The sequence below is a fragment of the Ascaphus truei genome, unplaced genomic scaffold, assembly GCF_040206685.1.
Source record: "Ascaphus truei isolate aAscTru1 unplaced genomic scaffold, aAscTru1.hap1 HAP1_SCAFFOLD_385, whole genome shotgun sequence".
NCBI classification, from domain to species: domain Eukaryota; kingdom Metazoa; phylum Chordata; class Amphibia; order Anura; family Ascaphidae; genus Ascaphus; species Ascaphus truei.
Window position 1 is genome coordinate 353,796 of NW_027456715.1, and position 21,254 is coordinate 375,049.

General features: G+C 53.8%; 1 protein-coding gene across 1 annotated transcript; it reads right to left on the reverse strand.

Annotated features, from left to right (window-relative positions):
* Positions 1-1,266: 1,266 nt before the first annotated feature.
* LOC142483887 (rho guanine nucleotide exchange factor 15-like) lies at positions 1,267-20,819 on the reverse strand. The gene is made up of 8 exons (XM_075583817.1): positions 20,766-20,819; positions 20,510-20,584; positions 8,798-8,890; positions 8,215-8,369; positions 5,734-5,880; positions 5,192-5,277; positions 4,264-4,368; positions 1,267-4,142 (listed from the first exon to the last, which is right to left on the reverse strand). Exons 1-8 carry the CDS (start codon positions 20,817-20,819, stop codon positions 3,955-3,957), a joined length of 903 nt encoding a protein of 300 aa, XP_075439932.1. The 3' UTR covers positions 1,267-3,954.
* Positions 20,820-21,254: the final 435 nt, after the last annotated feature.

Sequence of the window (21,254 nt, forward strand, 5' to 3'; positions counted from 1 at the left end):
CCTTCCCCTCGCCCTCGGTCCCTTCCCCTCGCCCTCGGTCCCTTCCCCTCGCCCTCGGTCCCTTCCCCTCGCCCTCGGTCCCTTCCCCTCGCCCTCGGTCCCTTCCCCTCGGTCCCTCGCCCTCAGCCCCTTCCCCTCGCCCTCAGTCCCTTCCCCTCGCCCTCAGTCCCTACCCCTCGCCCTCAGCCCCTTCCCCTCGCCCTCAGCCCCTCGCCCTCAGCCCCTTCCCCTCGCCCTCGGCCCCTTCCCCTCGCCCTCGGCCCCTTCCCCTCGCCCTCGGTCCCTTCCCCTCGCCCTCGGTCCCTTCCCCTCGCCCTCGGCCCCTTCCCCTCGCCCTCGGCCCCTTCCCCTCGCCCTCGGCCCCTTCCCCTCGCCCCCTTCCCCTCGGCCCCTTCCCCTCGCCCTCGGTCCCTTCCCCTCGCCCTCGGTCCCTTCCCCTCGCCCTCGGTCCCTTCCCCTCGCCCTCGGTCCCTTCCCCTCGCCCTCGGTCCCTTCCCCTCAGCCCCTCGCCCTCAGCCCCTTCCCCTCGCCCTCGGTCCCTTCCCCTCGCCCTCGGTCCCTTCCCCTCGCCCTCGGTCCCTTCCCCTCGCCCTCGGTCCCTTCCCCTCGCCCTCGGTCCCTTCCCCTCGCCCTCGGTCCCTTCCCCTCGCCCTCGGTCCCTTCCCCTCGCCCTCGGTCCCTTCCCCTCGCCCTCGGTCCCTTCCCCTCGCCCTCGGTCCCTTCCCCTCGCCCTCAGTCCCTTCCCCTCGCCCTCAGTCCCTTCCCTCCAAATCTCCGCCATTTTGCACTGGAACAAAATAGTGATTAAGAAGATTGCGCAGAAGGTGAAAACTTCCCACAAATACAATTTCCTGGTTGAGCGAATTTTTTAAATTTATTTTCAACCTAAAACAAAAAGTGGCTGAATTTTAAAATTCCGATCAAAATCCCCAAATTGTCTGCGTTTTCACAGCAGCCTTTGGAAAAATTCGCACTTTTAGCGAAAGGCGACTCATTTTGTTTACGTTGAAAGCTGCAGAAAAAGGAAAAATCTTGCAGAAACCAACAAAAATGTTCAGCACATTTAGGGGCTGCATTGATTTAGCAAATGTTCTTAATTGTCTTTTTTACATTTTTATTAGATGGTTAGGGGTTTAAAGAATAAATACACAAAGTAATTTTATTTTTTCACTTTTATTACTGTGTATCTTATTCCTTTTTTAATGGGGAGAAAATATTTCATGGAAACCCCCTACAATGTACGTTTCGTGTGGTATTTAAGAGTTCCACAATCGTACTTCGCACCTTGTATAGGATCTGCCCCGCCAGTGGCCGTGCTCAGCCCTACACCCTCCTGTCTCCCTGTATTAATAGGGTTTCTAGTCCAGACCTCAAATCCTAACCCTGAAAAATCCCCAGAACACTCTCGTTAAGGGGTGAGCCCCGAGGAGGGGTCTGCAGCCTCCCATGTAGTGTCAGCGTTTATAAGGAGGCTTAATAGAAATGGTAACGGCGGCCATATTTAAGATGCCCGGAGGAAATGGTTTCCGTGGATAATTTTCTGTGGGGTTGGAAACCGCTGGAGGGTCTGACAATGAAGTTTGGGATTCGGGGGAAAAGGGAAAATAAAGGGGAGTTTGAAGTGGGGTGCAGGGGTGTTAAGGGGGTTTCTAATAGGGGAAATATTTTTGCATCTTTCCAGTGTGGGGTTAGGGGGTTTGTACTGAACATCAAATAACATTTAAAGCTGAGCTGCCTTTTGTATAAAGTGCTTTAAATTATTTGCTACGCCGAGTACCATTCTCTGTGTACAGGAGAATAACAATCGTGTATACTCTTTTTATAATGTTTAATAAAATATTTCTCTATTATAAACTGTCCTAAGAAATGGCATTTTCACTTCACATCAAAATATTGCTTGTGTGTGTGCGTGTGCGTGTGCGTGTGCGTGTGCGTGCGCGTGTGTCTAAAAAAGGCCCCTTTGATGAAAAACAAATCTTATATATTTCTCGCTCAATCCCCATGAAATGTGTACAATTGTAGGTCTCTTATGTAGATTAACTCTGTATAACACTGACTATATAACACACACTATATAACTAACTCTATATAAGAAGCACAATGTAGACATGTTAATAATAATAATAATAATAATAATAATGGCTGCTAGGAACTTTATTAACTGCTGTTGACAATGCTCCTCACGCGATTCACATTAACACACACACACACACACACACACACACACCTTGTACTATTTGCTTCTTCCCTCGGCACCCTTATACATTAGGGACGTACTGAGGCGTGTTACTGTCCCCTGAAGTGGCCGTCTTCAGAGCAGCTTTGTCATCTTAGGGCCCCATCTCGGGTTACCCTTACGCTCAGGAACGGACATATCCCCCCGATGTCATACCCTGCGTAGCTGCTCTGTAGCAGCCCGGTGCTGGGGTAGGTGGGGTAGGTGGGGTATGTGCTTAGCCATCAAATTCCTTCCCTCGGGATCAATATCCAGGTTCTGTAGAGAGGGCTTCAAATAAAGGGACAACATGGAGAATTCTCAGCCGGGCCGCTCCCAATGGCTCCCAGCTCGACTGATAGGGCAGCCCCTATAGCACATAGGTTCCCACAGGGGGCGCGTGGGAGCTTCTGTGGTATCATGGCTACGGACACTATCTAGAGGGGAGACTTTCCCATAAAACAAAATAACAAGACTCTATACACGGAGTATATACATTATCTATACACGGAGTATATACATTATCTATACACGGAGTATATACATTATCTATACACGGAGTATATACATTATCTATACACGGAGTATATACATTATCTATACACGGAGTATATACATTATCTATACACGGAGTATATACATTATCTATACACGGAGTATATACATTATCTATACACGGAGTATATACATTATCTATACACGGAGTATATACATTATCTATACACGGAGTATATACATTATCTATACACGGAGTATATACATTATCTATACACGGAGTATATACATTATCTATACACGGAGTATATACATTATCTATACACGGAGTATATACATTATCTATACACGGAGTATATACATTATCTATACACGGAGTATATACATTATCTATACACGGAGTATATACATTATCTATACACGGAGTATATACATTATCTATACACGGAGTATATACATTATCTATACACGGAGTATATACATTATCTATACACGGAGTATATATACATTACACAACTGTCACTTTATAACATTGGCTGACTTCATGCTGCCAGTCCTGCGCGCTTCCTGTGTGCTTCCTGCGCGCTCAGGCTGCGCTTGCCTTCTTCCTGCGCGCTTCCTGCTCGCTCAGGCTGCGCTTGCCTTCTTCCTGCGTGCTTCCTGCTCGCTCAGGCTGAGCTTGCCTTCTTCCTGCGCGCTTCCTGCTCACTCAGGCTGAGCTTGCCTTCTTCCTGCGTGCTTCCTGCTCGCTCAGGCTGAGCTTGCCTTCTTCCTGCGTGCTTCCTGCTCGCTCAGGCTGAGCTTGCCTTCTTCCTGCGCGCTTCCTGCTCACTCAGGCTGAGCTTGCCTTCTTCCTGCGTGCTTCCTGCTCGCTCAGGCTGAGCTTGCCTTCTTCCTGCGTGCTTCCTGCTCGCTCAGGCTGAGCTTGCCTTCTTCCTGCTCGCTCAGGCTGAGCTAGCGTTCTTACTGCACGCTTCCTGCTCGCTCAGGCTGAGTTAGCCTTCCTGCCCGATTCCTGCTCGCTCAGGCTGAGCTAGCGTTCTTCCTGCGCGCTTCCTGCTCGCTCAGGCTGAGCTAGCGTTCTTCCTGCTCGCTCAGGCTGAGTTAGCCTTCCTGCGCGCTTCCTGCTCGCTCAGGCTGAGCTTGCCTTCTTCCTGCTCGCTCAGGCTGAGCTAGCGTTCTTCCTGCGCGCTTCCTGCTCGCTCAGGCTGAGCTTGCCTTCTTCCTGCGCGCTTCCTGCTCGCTCAGGCTGAGCTTGCCTTCTTCCTCGGCTCCCCGGGCTGGTGGAGCTGAATCTGACGGGCCGCCTGCAGTACTCGGTGACGCTCACGTAGGTTTCTCCTCCTCACATGTTCGTTAGTGATCTCTTGCACATAACGAGAGGGGAACCATCCCTTCCCCCCATCCGACAACCGGATTCCTTCATACCAACCTGATAGGAGAAATGAGAGGGTCAGCTCTGCAGGGTTAGAGACCCCTCCTCTCTATATATACTGTACCCCCTGTATATTAGAGTGTCAGCTCCTCAGAGCAGGATTTACCCCTGCGCTCACCCTCAGAGGTTTTCCGCAGCACGTTGATGATGTCGGCAGGTTCCAAGCTGAGCTCATCAGTCTGTGCCGGGGTATACATATCCACACACTGCACCTGGGGGCAGTCTGAGGGGGCAAGAGGGACCGTAACCACACACACACTGCACCTGGGGGCAGTCTGAGGGGGCAAGAGGGACCGTAACCACACACACACTGCACCTGGGGGCAGTCTGAGGGGGCAAGAGGGACCGTAACCACACACACACTGACAGACAAACACACACACAGACACACACACACACACACACACTGACAGACACACACACACTGACAGACACACAGATACATATCCACACACTGCACCTGGGGGCAGTCTGAGGGGGCAAGAGGGACCGTAACCACACACACACTGCACCTGGGGGCAGTCTGAGGGGGCAAGAGGGACCGTAACCACACACACACTGACAGACAAACACAGACACATATCCACACACTGCACCTGGGGGCAGTCTGAGGGGGCAAGAGGGACCGTAACCACACACACACTGACAGACAAACACAGACACATATCCACACACTGCACCTGGGGGCAGTCTGAGGGGGCAAGAGGGACCGTAACCACACACACACTGACAGACAAACACACACACACACACACACACTGACAGACACACACAGACACACACACACAGACACACACACTGACAGACAAACACACACACACACACACACACTGACACACACACACACACACTGACAGACAAACACACACACAGACACACACACACACACACTGACAGACAAACACACACACACACACACACACACAGACAGACACACACACACAGACACACAGACAAACACACACGCAGGGAGGGGGCTCTGCAAGCGCAGGGGGGGTCTTTGATACATATAGATACATACATATGTGATCACAGCTCACACTCACCCCAATCCTCATATATAGTGTCAGTGCCAGAGAGGTCATCCGCTGTGTGACTAGGGAAAGCTGCCACCCAACGATGCAGGTCAGACCTAGAGGACAAGTGTCACTGTGTCACCCTGCGGGGGGAGGGACAGGCTCATAGCTCCCTTCTGTCTGTGTCACTGTGTCACCCTGCGGGGGAGGGACAGACTCATAGCTCCCTTCTGTCTGTGTCACTGTCACCCTGCGGGGGGAGGGACAGGCTCATAGCTCCCTTCTGTCTGTGTCACTGTGTCACCCTGCGGGGGGAGGGGGAGGCTCATAGCTCCCTTCTGTCTGTGTCACCGTGTCACCCTGCGGGGGGAGGGACAGGCTCATAGCTCCCTTCTGTCTGTGTCACCCTGTGGGGGAAGGGACAGGCTCATAGCTCCCTTCTGTCTGTGCCACTGTGTCACCCTGCGGGGGGAGGGACAGACTCATAGCTCCCTTCTGTCTGTGTCACCCTGCGGGGGGGAGGGACAGGCTCATAGCTCCCTTCTGTCTGTGTCACCCTGTGTCACACTCACTGTGTTGGGGCCTTAAAGAGACGGTCACAGGACTTGCCCTGGTGATTCTCCAGTAGGGTGAGGAAGAAGCTGTTCTCCATGCTGGGATAGGACTGGAGTTGAACTAGAGAGCGATGAGCGTAATCTATAACCAGGTGTCTGTCTGAGCTAAAGGGAGAGAAAATGTAAGGGGGGGGGGGGGACAAAGGGACAGGTGTGGGGGAGGGAGAAAGGGACGGGGGGAAGAGGGAGAGAGAAGGACGGGGGGGGAGAGGGAGAGACGGACAGGGGGGAGAGGGAGAGAAGGACGGGGGGAGAGAGGAGGACGGGGGGAGAGGGAGAGAAGGACGGGGGGAGAGGGAGAGACGGACAGGGGGGAGAGGGAGAGAAGGACGGGGGGAGAGAGAAGGACAGGGGGGAGAGGAGGACGGGGGGAGAGGGAGAGAATGACGGGGGGAGAGGGAGAGAATGACGGGGGGAGAGGGAGAGAATGACGGGGGGAGAGGGAGAGAATGACGGGGGGAGAGGGAGAGAATGACGGGGGGAGAGGGAGAGAATGACGGGGGGAGAGGGAGAGAATGACGGGGGGAGAGGGAGAGAATGACGGGGGGAGAGGGAGAGAATGACGGGGGGAGAGGGAGAGAATGACGGGGGGAGAGGGAGAGAATGACGGGGGGAGAGGGAGAGAATGACGGGGGGAGAGGGAGAGAATGACGGGGGGAGAGGGAGAGAATGACGGGGGGAGAGGGAGAGAATGACGGGGGGAGAGGGAGAGAATGACGGGGGGAGAGGGAGAGAATGACGGGGGGAGAGGGAGAGAATGACGGGGGGAGAGGGAGAGAATGACGGGGGGAGAGGGAGAGAATGACGGGGGGAGAGGGAGAGAATGACGGGGGGAGAGGGAGAGAATGACGGGGGGAGAGGGAGAGAAGGACGGGGGGAGAGGGAGAGAAGGACGGGGGGAGAGGGAGAGAAGGACGGGGGGAGAGGGAGAGAATGACGGGGGGAGAGGGAGAGAATGACGGGGGGAGAGGGAGAGAATGACGGGGGGAGAGGGAGAGAATGACGGGGGGAGAGGGAGAGAATGACGGGGGGAGAGGGAGAGAATGACGGGGGGAGAGGGAGAGAATGACGGGGGAGAGGGAGAGAATGACGGGGGGAGAGGGAGAGAATGACGGGGGGAGAGGGAGAGAATGACGGGGGGAGAGGGAGAGAATGACGGGGGGAGAGGGAGAGAATGACGGGGGGAGAGGGAGAGAATGACGGGGGGAGAGGGAGAGAATGACGGGGGGAGAGGGAGAGAATGACGGGGGGAGAGGGAGAGAATGACGGGGGGAGAGGGAGAGAATGACGGGGGGAGAGGGAGAGAATGACGGGGGGAGAGGGAGAGAATGACGGGGGGAGAGGGAGAGAATGACGGGGGGAGAGGGAGAGAATGACGGGGGGAGAGGGAGAGAATGACGGGGGGAGAGGGAGAGAATGACGGGAGAGGGAGAGAATGACGGGAGAGGGAGAAGGAGAGAAGGACGGGAGAGGGAGAAGGAGAGAAGGACGGGAGAGGGAGAAGGAGAGAAGGACGGGAGAGGGAGAAGGAGAGAAGGACGGGAGAGGGAGAGAAGGACGGGAGAGGGAGAGAAGGACGGGAGAGGGAGAAGGAGAGAAGGACGGGAGAGGGAGAAGGAGAGAAGGACGGGAGAGGGAGAGAAGGACGGGAGAGGGAGAAGGAGAGAAGGACGGGAGAGGGAGAAGGAGAGAAGGACGGGAGAGGGAGAGGAGGGAGAAGGAGAGAAGGACGGGAGAGGACGGGAGAGGGAGAAGGAGAGAAGGACGGGAGAGGGAGAGAAGGACGGGAGAGGGAGAAGGAGAGAAGGACGGGAGAAGGAGAGAAGGACGGGAGAGGGAGAAGGAGAGAAGGACGGGAGAGGACGGGAGAGGACGGGAGAGGGAGAAGGAGAGAAGGACGGGAGAGGGAGAAGGAGAGAAGGACGGGAGAGGGAGAGAAGGATGGGAGAGGGAGAGAAGGACGGGAGAGGGATAGAGGACAGGGGAGAGGGATGATTGGGAGAGAGGGATGATTGGGGGAGAGGGATGATTGGGGGAGAAAGAGAAGGACGGGAGGAGAGAGAAGGACGGGAGAGGGAGAAGGAGAGAAGGACGGGAGAGGGATAGAGGACAGGGGAGAGGGATGATTGGGAGAGAGGGATGATTGGGGGAGAGGGATGATTGGGGGAGAAAGAGAAGGACGGGAGGAGAGAGAAGGACGGGAGAGGGAGAAGGAGAGAAGGACGGGAAAGGGAGAGAAGGACGGGAGAGGGAGAGGACGGGAGAGGGAGAGAAGGACGGGAGAGGGAGAGAAGGACGGGAGAGGGAGAGAAGGACGGGAGAGGGATAGAGGACAGGGGAGAGGGATGATTGGGAGAGGGATGATTGGGGGAGAGGGATGATTGGGGGAGAAAGAGAAGGGCGGGGGGAGAGAGAGAAGGCGAGAGCTGTACTGTATACCTCTTCCTCAGTGTAATAAGCAGGAAGTCGCTGAACAGGAAGAAGTATACGGGAGTGAGTTTGGGTTTGATGCCGAACAGACTCCCCTTCTGCTGCACCTCGCTGAGCTCTCCCTGCTTCTCCAGGAACCGCGCCTGAGAAATAATGGGGACGGCCTGCGGGGAATCCACCAATCAGAACGCTTCCTTACTGCGAAGCCCAAACCCCTTCCAGGGAACCTGGGGAGACCCCATTGGCCGAGTCTGCTGTCAATCAACCAGTCCCTGCCCTCTAAAGGGACATTCAGGGAGCAGTTGCTCCGATTGGCTCAGACTGCTGTCAGTCAACCAGTCCCCCGCCTTTTGGGGCCGTGGGATGATCCAGCCGCCCAATCAGCGCACTCACTTCCTTAAAGTCCCGTCTAATAAGGGGACTTTCAGGGAGCGAGTGCTCTGATTCGCTCAGGCTGCTGTCAGTCAAGTCCAGCTCTCTTAGCCTATACAATCTCCCATCCACCCAATCAGATTGCTCCATTCTGCAAAGTTCCACCCACCAGCGAGATAACCGTGATCCGAGCGCTCTGATTGGCTCAGGCCTCCCTCACCTTTATCTTGTCGAACGCGATCTTCTTGGCGATGTGGATCAGCTCCTCCGTCTGCTTCATGCGGCCGACCTCGCGGTTACACTCCTGGATGATCTGGTGTCGGGAGCGAGAGATTGTACACAGAGAGTAGTAAAGAGGCGAGCAGCCTGGGTGTGTGCTCAGTGCGGGAGGATGTATGTGACACGGACCCACACTCTCAGGGCCTTTGTTGCTATATATACACACACACACACACACACGGTACATACACACACACACACGGTACATACACACACACACACACACACGGTACATACACACACACACACACGGTACATATATATACACACACACAAAATAAATAATTACAGCGCAAAAATCCACAGTATCTTGATGGGTCTAAGGTCCAAAGTATGTAAACTGAGCCAAACCCAAATAGTGTGGGAAAGGTGAATACTCAAATACTATCCAGAACACAAACACATTTGCAGAAACTAAATAGATGTCCAACGACTGCATAAAAAGTGTCATATTAACCAAATAATTGATGAATATTGTATGGTGTAAGAATTGTGTATCAGGATGAGAGAATACCTAACACTCCCCAGCAAGGAGAATATAACCCCCCGCAGCGACATGAACTAAGCCACAAATGTCAATGGTGCCGGTGAATCAATGTACAACACACAGACAAACACACAACAAAGACAAGGAGGGAATGGGAAGGGAATAAGGGATAACGGGAAGGAGGGAATGGGAAGGGAATAAGGGATCACGGGAAGGAGGGAATGGGAAGGGAATAAGGGATAACGGGAAGGAGGGAATGGGAAGGGAATAAGGGATAACGGGAAGGAGGGAATGGGAAGGGAATAAGGGATCACGGGAAGGAGGGAATGGGAAGGGAATAAGGGATAACGGGAAGGAGGGAATGGGAAGGGAATAAGGGATAACGGGAAGGAGGGAATGGGAAGAGAATAAGGGATAACGGGAAGGAGGGAATGGGAAGGGGATAACGGGAAGGAGGGAATGAGGGATAACGGGAAGGAGGGAATGGGAAGGGAATGAGGGATAACGGGAAGGAGGGAATGGGAAGGGAATGAGGGATAACGGGAAGGAGGGAATGGGAAGGGAATGAGGGATAACGGGAAGGAGGGAATGGGAAGGGAATGAGGGATAACGGGAAGGAGGGAATGGGAAGGGAATGAGGGATAACGGGAAGGAGGGAATGGGAAGGGAATGAGGGATAACGGGAAGGAGGGAATGGGAAGGGAATGAGGGATAACGGGAAGGAGGGAATGGGAAGGGAATGAGGGATAACGGGAAGGAGGGAATGGGAAGGGAATGAGGGATAACGGGAAGGAGGGAATGGGAAGGGAATGAGGGATAACGGGAAGGAGGGAATGGGAAGGGAATGAGGGATAACGGGAAGGAGGGAATGGGAAGGGAATGAGGGATATCGGGAAGGAGGGAATGGGAAGGGAATGAGGGATAACGGGAAGGAGGGAATGGGAAGGGAATGAGGGATAACGGGAAGGAGGGAATGGGAAGGGAATGAGGGATAACGGGAAGGAGGGAATGGGAAGGGAATGAGGGATAACGGGAAGGAGGGAATGGGAAGGGAATGAGGGATAACGGGAAGGAGGGAATGGGAAGGGAATGAGGGATAACGGGAAGGAGGGAATGGGAAGGGAATGAGGGATAACGGGAAGGAGGGAATGGGAAGGGAATGAGGGATAACGGGAAGGAGGGAATGGGAAGGGAATGAGGGATAACGGGAAGGAGGGAATGGGAAGGGAATGAGGGATAACGGGAAGGAGGGAATGGGAAGGGAATGAGGGATAACGGGAAGGAGGGAATGGGAAGGGAATGAGGGATAACGGGAAGGAGGGAATGGGAAGGGAATGAGGGATAACGGGAAGGAGGGAATGGGAAGGGAATGAGGGATAACGGGAAGGAGGGAATGGGAAGGGAATGAGGGATAACGGGAAGGAGGGAATGGGAAGGGAATGAGGGATAACGGGAAGGAGGGAATGGGAAGGGAATGAGGGATAACGGGAAGGAGGGAATGGGAAGGGAATGAGGGATAACGGGAAGGAGGGAATGGGAAGGGAATGAGGGATAACGGGAAGGAGGGAATGGGAAGGGAATGAGGGATAACGGGAAGGAGGGAATGGGAAGGGAATGAGGGATAACGGGAAGGAGGGAATGGGAAGGGAATGAGGGATAACGGGAAGGAGGGAATGGGAAGGGAATGAGGGATAACGGGAAGGAGGGAATGGGAAGGGAATGAGGGATAACGGGAAGGAGGGAATGGGAAGGGAATGAGGGATAACGGGAAGGAGGGAATGGGAAGGGAATGAGGGATAACGGGAAGGAGGGAATGGGAAGGGAATGAGGGATAACGGGAAGGAGGGAATGGGAAGGGAATGAGGGATAACGGGAAGGAGGGAATGGGAAGGGAATGAGGGATAACGGGAAGGAGGGAATGGGAAGGGAATGAGGGATAACGGGAAGGAGGGAATGGGAAGGGAATGAGGGATAACGGGAAGGAGGGAATGGGAAGGGAATGAGGGATAACGGGAAGGAGGGAATGGGAAGGGAATGAGGGATAACGGGAAGGAGGGAATGGGAAGGGAATGAGGGATAACGGGAAGGAGGGAATGGGAAGGGAATGAGGGATAACGGGAAGGAGGGAATGGGAAGGGAATGAGGGATAACGGGAAGGAGGGAATGGGAAGGGAATGAGGGATAACGGGAAGGAGGGAATGGGAAGGGAATGAGGGATAACGGGAAGGAGGGAATGGGAAGGGAATGAGGGATAACGGGAAGGAGGGAATGGGAAGGGAATGAGGGATAACGGGAAGGAGGGAATGGGAAGGGAATGAGGGATAACGGGAAGGAGGGAATGGGAAGGGAATGAGGGATAACGGGAAGGAGGGAATGGGAAGGGAATGAGGGATAACGGGAAGGAGGGAATGGGAAGGGAATGAGGGATAACGGGAAGGAGGGAATGGGAAGGGAATGAGGGATAACGGGAAGGAGGGAATGGGAAGGGAATGAGGGATAACGGGAAGGAGGGAATGGGAAGGGAATGAGGGATAACGGGAAGGAGGGAATGGGAAGGGAATGAGGGATAACGGGAAGGAGGGAATGGGAAGGGAATGAGGGATAACGGGAAGGAGGGAATGGGAAGGGAATGAGGGATAACGGGAAGGAGGGAATGGGAAGGGAATGAGGGATAACGGGAAGGAGGGAATGGGAAGGGAATGAGGGATAACGGGAAGGAGGGAATGGGAAGGGAATGAGGGATAACGGGAAGGAGGGAATGGGAAGGGAATGAGGGATAACGGGAAGGAGGGAATGGGAAGGGAATGAGGGATAACGGGAAGGAGGGAATGGGAAGGGAATGAGGGATAACGGGAAGGAGGGAATGGGAAGGGAATGAGGGATAACGGGAAGGAGGGAATGGGAAGGGAATGAGGGATAACGGGAAGGAGGGAATGGGAAGGGAATGAGGGATAACGGGAAGGAGGGAATGGGAAGGGAATGAGGGATAACGGGAAGGAGGGAATGGGAAGGGAATGAGGGATAACGGGAAGGAGGGAATGGGAAGGGAATGAGGGATAACGGGAAGGAGGGAATGGGAAGGGAATGAGGGATAACGGGAAGGAGGGAATGGGAAGGGAATGAGGGATAACGGGAAGGAGGGAATGGGAAGGGAATGAGGGATAACGGGAAGGAGGGAATGGGAAGGGAATGAGGGATAACGGGAAGGAGGGAATGGGAAGGGAATGAGGGATAACGGGAAGGAGGGAATGGGAAGGGAATGAGGGATAACGGGAAGGAGGGAATGGGAAGGGAATGAGGGATAACGGGAAGGAGGGAATGGGAAGGGAATGAGGGATAACGGGAAGGAGGGAATGGGAAGGGAATGAGGGATAACGGGAAGGAGGGAATGGGAAGGGAATGAGGGATAACGGGAAGGAGGGAATGGGAAGGGAATGAGGGATAACGGGAAGGAGGGAATGGGAAGGGAATGAGGGATAACGGGAAGGAGGGAATGGGAAGGGAATGAGGGATAACGGGAAGGAGGGAATGGGAAGGGAATGAGGGATAACGGGAAGGAGGGAATGGGAAGGGAATGAGGGATAACGGGAAGGAGGGAATGGGAAGGGAATGAGGGATAACGGGAAGGAGGGAATGGGAAGGGAATGAGGGATAACGGGAAGGAGGGAATGGGAAGGGAATGAGGGATAACGGGAAGGAGGGAATGGGAAGGGAATGAGGGATAACGGGAAGGAGGGAATGGGAAGGGAATGAGGGATAACGGGAAGGAGGGAATGGGAAGGGAATGAGGGATAACGGGAAGGAGGGAATGGGAAGGGAATGAGGGATAACGGGAAGGAGGGAATGGGAAGGGAATGAGGGATAACGGGAAGGAGGGAATGGGAAGGGAATGAGGGATAACGGGAAGGAGGGAATGGGAAGGGAATGAGGGATAACGGGAAGGAGGGAATGGGAAGGGAATGAGGGATAACGGGAAGGAGGGAATGGGAAGGGAATGAGGGATAACGGGAAGGAGGGAATGGGAAGGGAATGAGGGATAACGGGAAGGAGGGAATGGGAAGGGAATGAGGGATAACGGGAAGGAGGGAATGGGAAGGGAATGAGGGATAACGGGAAGGAGGGAATGGGAAGGGAATGAGGGATAACGGGAAGGAGGGAATGGGAAGGGAATGAGGGATAACGGGAAGGAGGGAATGGGAAGGGAATGAGGGATAACGGGAAGGAGGGAATGGGAAGGGAATGAGGGATAACGGGAAGGAGGGAATGGGAAGGGAATGAGGGATAACGGGAAGGAGGGAATGGGAAGGGAATGAGGGATAACGGGAAGGAGGGAATGGGAAGGGAATGAGGGATAACGGGAAGGAGGGAATGGGAAGGGAATGAGGGATAACGGGAAGGAGGGAATGGGAAGGGAATGAGGGATAACGGGAAGGAGGGAATGGGAAGGGAATGAGGGATAACGGGAAGGAGGGAATGGGAAGGGAATGAGGGATAACGGGAAGGAGGGAATGGGAAGGGAATGAGGGATAACGGGAAGGAGGGAATGGGAAGGGAATGAGGGATAACGGGAAGGAGGGAATGGGAAGGGAATGAGGGATAACGGGAAGGAGGGAATGGGAAGGGAATGAGGGATAACGGGAAGGAGGGAATGGGAAGGGAATGAGGGATAACGGGAAGGAGGGAATGGGAAGGGAATGAGGGATAACGGGAAGGAGGGAATGGGAAGGGAATGAGGGATAACGGGAAGGAGGGAATGGGAAGGGAATGAGGGATAACGGGAAGGAGGGAATGGGAAGGGAATGAGGGATAACGGGAAGGAGGGAATGGGAAGGGAATGAGGGATAACGGGAAGGAGGGAATGGGAAGGGAATGAGGGATAACGGGAAGGAGGGAATGGGAAGGGAATGAGGGATAACGGGAAGGAGGGAATGGGAAGGGAATGAGGGATAACGGGAAGGAGGGAATGGGAAGGGAATGAGGGATAACGGGAAGGGAATGGGATAACGGGAAGGGAATAAGGGATAACGGGAAGGGAATGAAGGGATAACGGGAAGGAGGGAATGGGAAGGGAATAAGGGATAACGGGAAGGGAATAAGGGATAACGGGAAGGGAATAAGGGATAACGGGAAGGAGGGAATGGGAAGGGAATGAGGGATAACGGGAAGGAGGGAATGGGAAGGGAATAAGGGATAACGGGAAGGGAATAAGGGATAACGGGAAGGAGGGAATGGGAAGGGAATAAGGGATAACGGGAAGGAGGGAATGGGAAGGGAATAAGGGATAACGGAAGGGAATAAGGGATAACGGGAAGGAGGGAATGGGAAGGGAATGAGGGATAACGGGAAGGAGGGAATGGGAAGGGAATGAGGGATAACGGGAAGGAGGGAATGGGAAGGGAATGAGGGATAACGGGAAGGAGGGAATGGGAAGGGACTGAGGGATAACGGGAAGCAGGGAATGGGAAGGGAATGAGGGATAACGGGAAAAGCAGGGAATGGGAAGGGAATGAGGGATAACGGGAAGCAGGGAATGGGAAGGGAATGAGGGATAACGGGAAGCAGGGAATGGGAAGGGAATGAGGGATAACGGGAAGGCAGGGAATGGGAAGGGAATGAGGGATAACGGGAAGGAGGGAATGGGAAGGGAATGAGGGATAACGGGAAGGAGGGAATGGGAAGGGAATGAGGGATAACGGGAAGGAGGGAATGGGAAGGGAATGAGGGATAACGGGAAGGAGGGAATGGGAAGGGAATGAGGGATAACGGGAAGGAGGGAATGGGAAGGGAATGAGGGATAACGGGAAGGAGGGAATGGGAAGGGAATGAGGGATAACGGGAAGGAGGGAATGGGAAGGGAATGAGGGATAACGGGAAGGAGGGAATGGGAAGGGAATGAGGGATAACGGGAAGGAGGGAATGGGAAGGGAATGAGGGATAACGGGAAGGAGGGAATGGGAAGGGAATGAGGGATAACGGGAAGGAGGGAATGGGAAGGGAATGAGGGATAACGGGAAGGAGGGAATGGGAAGGGAATGAGGGATAACGGGAAGGAGGGAATGGGAAGGGAATGAGGGATAACGGGAAGGAGGGAATGGGAAGGGAATGAGGGATAACGGGAAGGAGGGAATGGGAAGGGAATGAGGGATAACGGGAAGGAGGGAATGGGAAGGGAATGAGGGATAACGGGAAGGAGGGAATGGGAAGGGAATGAGGGATAACGGGAAGGAGGGAATGGGAAGGGAATGAGGGATAACGGGAAGGAGGGAATGGGAAGGGAATGAGGGATAACGGGAAGGAGGGAATGGGAAGGGAATGAGGGATAACGGGAAGGAGGGAATGGGAAGGGAATGAGGGATAACGGGAAGGAGGGAATGGGAAGGGAATGAGGGATAACGGGAAGGAGGGAATGGGAAGGGAATGAGGGATAACGGGAAGGAGGGAATGGGAAGGGAATGAGGGATAACGGGAAGGAGGGAATGGGAAGGGAATGAGGGATAACGGGAAGGAGGGAATGGGAAGGGAATGAGGGATAACGGGAAGGAGGGAATGGGAAGGGAATGAGGGATAACGGGAAGGAGGGAATGGGAAGGGAATGAGGGATAACGGGAAGGAGGGAATGGGAAGGGAATGAGGGATAACGGGAAGGAGGGAATGGGAAGGGAATGAGGGATAACGGGAAGGAGGGAATGGGAAGGGAATGAGGGATAACGGGAAGGAGGGAATGGGAAGGGAATGAGGGATAACGGGAAGGAGGGAATGGGAAGGGAATGAGGGATAACGGGAAGGAGGGAATGGGAAGGGAATGAGGGATAACGGGAAGGAGGGAATGGGAAGGGAATGAGGGATAACGGGAAGGAGGGAATGGGAAGGGAATGAGGGATAACGGGAAGGAGGGAATGGGAAGGGAATGAGGGATAACGGGAAGGAGGGAATGGGAAGGGAATGAGGGATAACGGGAAGGAGGGAATGGAAGGGAATGAGGGATAACGGGAAGGAGGGAATGGGAAGGGAATGAGGGATAACGGGAAGGAGGGAATGGGAAGGGAATGAGGGATAACGGGAAGGAGGGAATGGGAAGGGAATGAGGGATAACGGGAAGGAGGGAATGGGAAGGGAATGAGGGATAACGGGAAGGAGGGAATGGGAAGGGAATGAGGGATAACGGGAAGGAGGGAATGGGAAGGGAATGAGGGATAACGGGAAGGAGGGAATGGGAAGGGAATGAGGGATAACGGGAAGGAGGGAATGGGAAGGGAATGAGGGATAACGGGAAGGAGGGAATGGGAAGGGAATGAGGGATAACGGGAAGGAGGGAATGGGAAGGGAATGAGGGATAACGGGAAGGAGGGAATGGGAAGGGAATGAGGGATAACGGGAAGGAGGGAATGGGAAGGGAATGAGGGATAACGGGAAGGAGGGAATGGGAAGGGAATGAGGGATAACGGGAAGGAGGGAATGGGAAGGGAATGAGGGATAACGGAAGGAGGGAATGGGAAGGGAATGAGGGATAACGGGAAGGAGGGAATGGGAAGGGAATGAGGGATAACGGGAAGGAGGGAATGGGAAGGGAATGAGGGATAACGGGAAGGAGGGAATGGGAAGGGAATGAGGGATAACGGGAAGGAGGGAATGGGAAGGGAATGAGGGATAACGGGAAGGAGGGAATGGGAAGGGAATGAGGGATAACGGGAAGGAGGGAATGGGAAGGGAATGAGGGATAACGGGAAGGAGGGAATGGGAAGGGAATGAGGGATAACGGGAAGGAGGGAATGGGAAGGGAATGAGGGATAACGGGAAGGAGGGAATGGGAAGGGAAGGAGGGATAACGGGAAGGAGGGAATGGGAAGGGAAGGAGGGATAACGGGAAGGAGGGAATAAGGGATAACGGGAAGGAGGGATAACGGGAAGGAGGGAATAAGGGATAACGGGAAGGAGGGATAACGGGAAGGAGGGAATAAGGGATAACGGGAAGGAGGGATAACGGGAAGGAGGGAATAAGGGATAACGGGAAGGAGGGATAACGGGAAGGAGGGAATAAGGGATAACGGGAAGGAGGGATAACGGGAAGGAGGGAATAAGGGATAACGGGAAGGAGGGATAACGGGAAGGAGGGAATAAGGGATAACGGGAAGGAGGGATAACGGGAAGGAGGGAATAAGGGATAACGGGAAGGAGGGATAACGGGAAGGAGGGAATAAGGGATAACGGGAAGGAGGGATAACGGGAAGGAGGGAATAAGGGATAACGGGAAGGAGGGATAACGGGAAGGAGGGAATAAGGGATAACGGGAAGGAGGGATAACGGGAAGGAGGGAATAAGGGATAACGGGAAGGAGGGATAACGGGAAGGAGGGAATAAGGGATAACGGGAAGGAGGGATAACGGGAAGGAGGGAATAAGGGATAACGGGAAGGAGGGATAACGGGAAGGAGGGAATAAGGGATAACGGGAAGGAGGGATAACGGGAAGGAGGGAATAAGGGATAACGGGAAGGAGGGATAACGGGAAGGAGGGAATAAGGGATAACGGGAAGGAGGGATAACGGGAAGGAGGGAATAAGGGATAACGGGAAGGAGGGATAACGGGAAGGAGGGAATAAGGGATAACGGGAAGGAGGGATAACGGGAAGGAGGGAATAAGGGATAACGGGAAGGAGGGATAACGGGAAGGAGGGAATAAGGGATAACGGGAAGGAGGGATAACGGGAAGGAGGGAATAAGGGATAACGGGAAGGAGGGATAACGGGAAGGAGGGAATAAGGGATAACGGGAAGGAGGGATAACGGGAAGGAGGAATAAGGGATAACGGGAAGGAGGGATAACGGGAAGGAGGGAATAAGGGATAACGGGAAGGAGGGATAACGGGAAGGAGGGAATAAGGGATAACGGGAAGGAGGGATAACGGGAAGGAGGGAATAAGGGATAACGGGAAGGAGGGATAACGGGAAGGAGGGAATAAGGGATAACGGGAAGGAGGGATAACGGGAAGGAGGGAATAAGGGATAACGGGAAGGAGGGATAACGGGAAGGAGGGAATAAGGGATAACGGGAAGGAGGGATAACGGGAAGGAGGGAATAAGGGATAACGGGAAGGAGGGATAACGGGAAGGGAATAAGGGATAACGGGAAGGAGGGAATGGGAAGGGGAATAAGGGATAACGGGAAGGAGGAATGGGAAGGGAATAAGGGATAACGGGAAGGAGGGAATGGGAAGGGAATAAGGGATAACGGGAAGGAGGGAATGGGAAGGGAATAAGGGATAACGGGAAGGAGGGAATGGGAAGGGAATAAGGGATAACGGGAAGGAGGGAATGGGAAGGGAATAAGGGATAACGGGAAGGAGGGAATGGGAAGGGAATAAGGGATAACGGGAAGGAGGGAATGGGAAGGGGAATAAGGGATAACGGGAAGGAGGGAATGGGAAGGGAATAAGGGATAACGGGAAGGAGGAATGGGAAGGGAATAAGGGATAACGGGAAGGAGGGAATGGAAGGGAATAAGGGATAACGGGAAGGAGGGAATGGGAAGGGAATAAGGGATAACGGGAAGGAGGAATGGGAAGGGAATAAGGGATAACGGGAAGGAGGGAATGGGAAGGGAATAAGGGATAACGGGAAGGAGGGAATGGGAAGGGAATAAGGGATAACGGAAGGAGGGAATGGGAAGGGAATAAGGGATAACGGGAAGGAGGGAATGGGAAGGGAATAAGGGATAACGGGAAGGAGGGAATGGGAAGGGAATAAGGGATAACGGGAAGGAGGGAATGGGAAGGGAATAAGGGATAACGGGAAGGAGGAATGGGAAGGGAATAAGGGATAACGGGAAGGAGGGAATGGGAAGGGAATAAGGGATAACGGGAAGGAGGGAATGGGAAGGGAATAAGGGATAACGGGAAGGAGGGAATGGGAAGGGAATAAGGGATAACGGGAAGGAGGGAATGGGAAGGGAATAAGGGATAACGGGAAGGAGGGAATGGGAAGGGAATAAGGGATAACGGGAAGGAGGGAATGGGAAGGGAATAAGGGATAACGGAAGGAGGGAATGGGAAGGGAATAAGGGATAACGGGAAGGAGGGAATGGGAAGGGAATAAGGATAACGGGAAGGAGGGAATGGGAAGGGAATAAGGGATAACGGGAAGGAATGGGAGGGAATAAGGATAAGGGAAGGAGGGAATGGAAGGGAATAAGGATACGGGAAGGAGGGAATGGAAGGGAATAAGGGATAACGGAAGGAGGGAATGGGAAGGGAATAAGGGATAACGGAAGGAGGGAATGGGAAGGGAATAAGGGATAACGGGAAGGAGGGAATGGGAAGGGAATAAGGGATAACGGGAAGGAGGGAATGGAAGGGAATAAGGGATAACGGGAAGGAGGGAATGGGAAGGGAATAAGGGATAACGGGAAGGAGGGAATGGGAAGGGAATAAGGGATAACGGGAAGGAGGGAATGGGAAGGGAATAAGGGATAACGGGAAGGAGGGAATGGGAAGGGAATAAGGGATAACGGGAAGGAGGGAATGGGAAGGGAATAAGGGATAACGGAAGGAGGGAATGGGAAGGGAATAAGGGATAACGGGAAGGAGGGAATGGGAAGGGAATAGGGACGGGAAGGAGGGAATGGGAAGGGAATAAGGGATAACGGGAAGGAGGGAATGGGAAGGGAATAAGGATAACGGAAGGAGGGAATGGGAAGGGAATAAGGGATAACGGGAAGGAGGGAATGGGAAGGGAAAGGGATAACGGGAAGGAGGGAATGGGAAGGGAATAAGGGATAACGGGAAGGAGGGAATGGGAAGGGAATAAGGATAACGGGAAGGAGGGAATGGAAGGGAATAAGGGATAACGGGAAGGAGGGAATGGGAAGGGAATAAGGGATAACGGGAAGGAGGGAATGGGAAGGGAATAAGGGATAACGGGAAGGAGGGAATGGGAAGGGAATAAGGGATAACGGGAAGGAGGGAATGGGAAGGGAATAAGGGATAACGGGAAGGAGGGAATGGGAAGGGAATAAGGGATAACGGAAGGAGGAATGGGAAGGAATAAGGGATAACGGGAAGGAGGGAATGGGAAGGGGAATAAGGGATAACGGGAAGGAGGGAATGGGAAGGGAATAAGGGGATAACGGGAAGGAGGGAATGGGAAGAGGGAATTAAGGGATAACACTGTTACCTTTGTCACAGCTGCTAGGGCTTTGGTGGCATTTTGCTCACTTTCTGACCCTTCCTCTGTTCGCTTTAAAATGTTCTGTCAAAAACAATGAGAGAGAGGAAGGTGAAGCCATTGTTTTTTTGGCGTTGGTCCGTGTAGCTAGAGAAAGACTGAGGAAAGGTAATGTGGTCCCAGACAGAGAGAAGGACACTGCAGAGGTTGCGATACCTTTTCATGAACCATGCACAGGGTTGCCAGCTTCTGCTGAAGCGCTTACCTTCGTACCCGGCGTCCGCCGGCAGCCCGTCAATATGGCCGCGCAGCAGCACATGGCGCTGCGTTGCCATGACAACGGGATGCTACGTGACATCACACCTTATGGTGCCGAGGCGTGACGTCATGTCATGGCAATGCCGCGCATTGTGTTGTCACGTAGTGCATCAATGTCATGACAATGGGCGTCAAGTGACACTGTGAAGTCACGTGGCATTCCCGTTGACATGGCAACGCAGCGCCATCTGAAGCCGCGTGAATATATTGACAGGAGTTGCGGGGGACTCAAGACGCCGCGAGACGGCGCCACCCGGAGGTTTTCTAGGTAAACCCGTAACCCGGAGATACGCGGGCAAAACCCAGAGCGGTGGCTACCCTGTGTGTGTGTCACGATGTGTGTGTCACTGTGTGTGTGTCACTGTGTGTGTGTGTGTGTCACTGTGTGTGTCACTGTGTGTGTGTGTGTGTCACTGTGTGTGTGTGTCACTGTGTG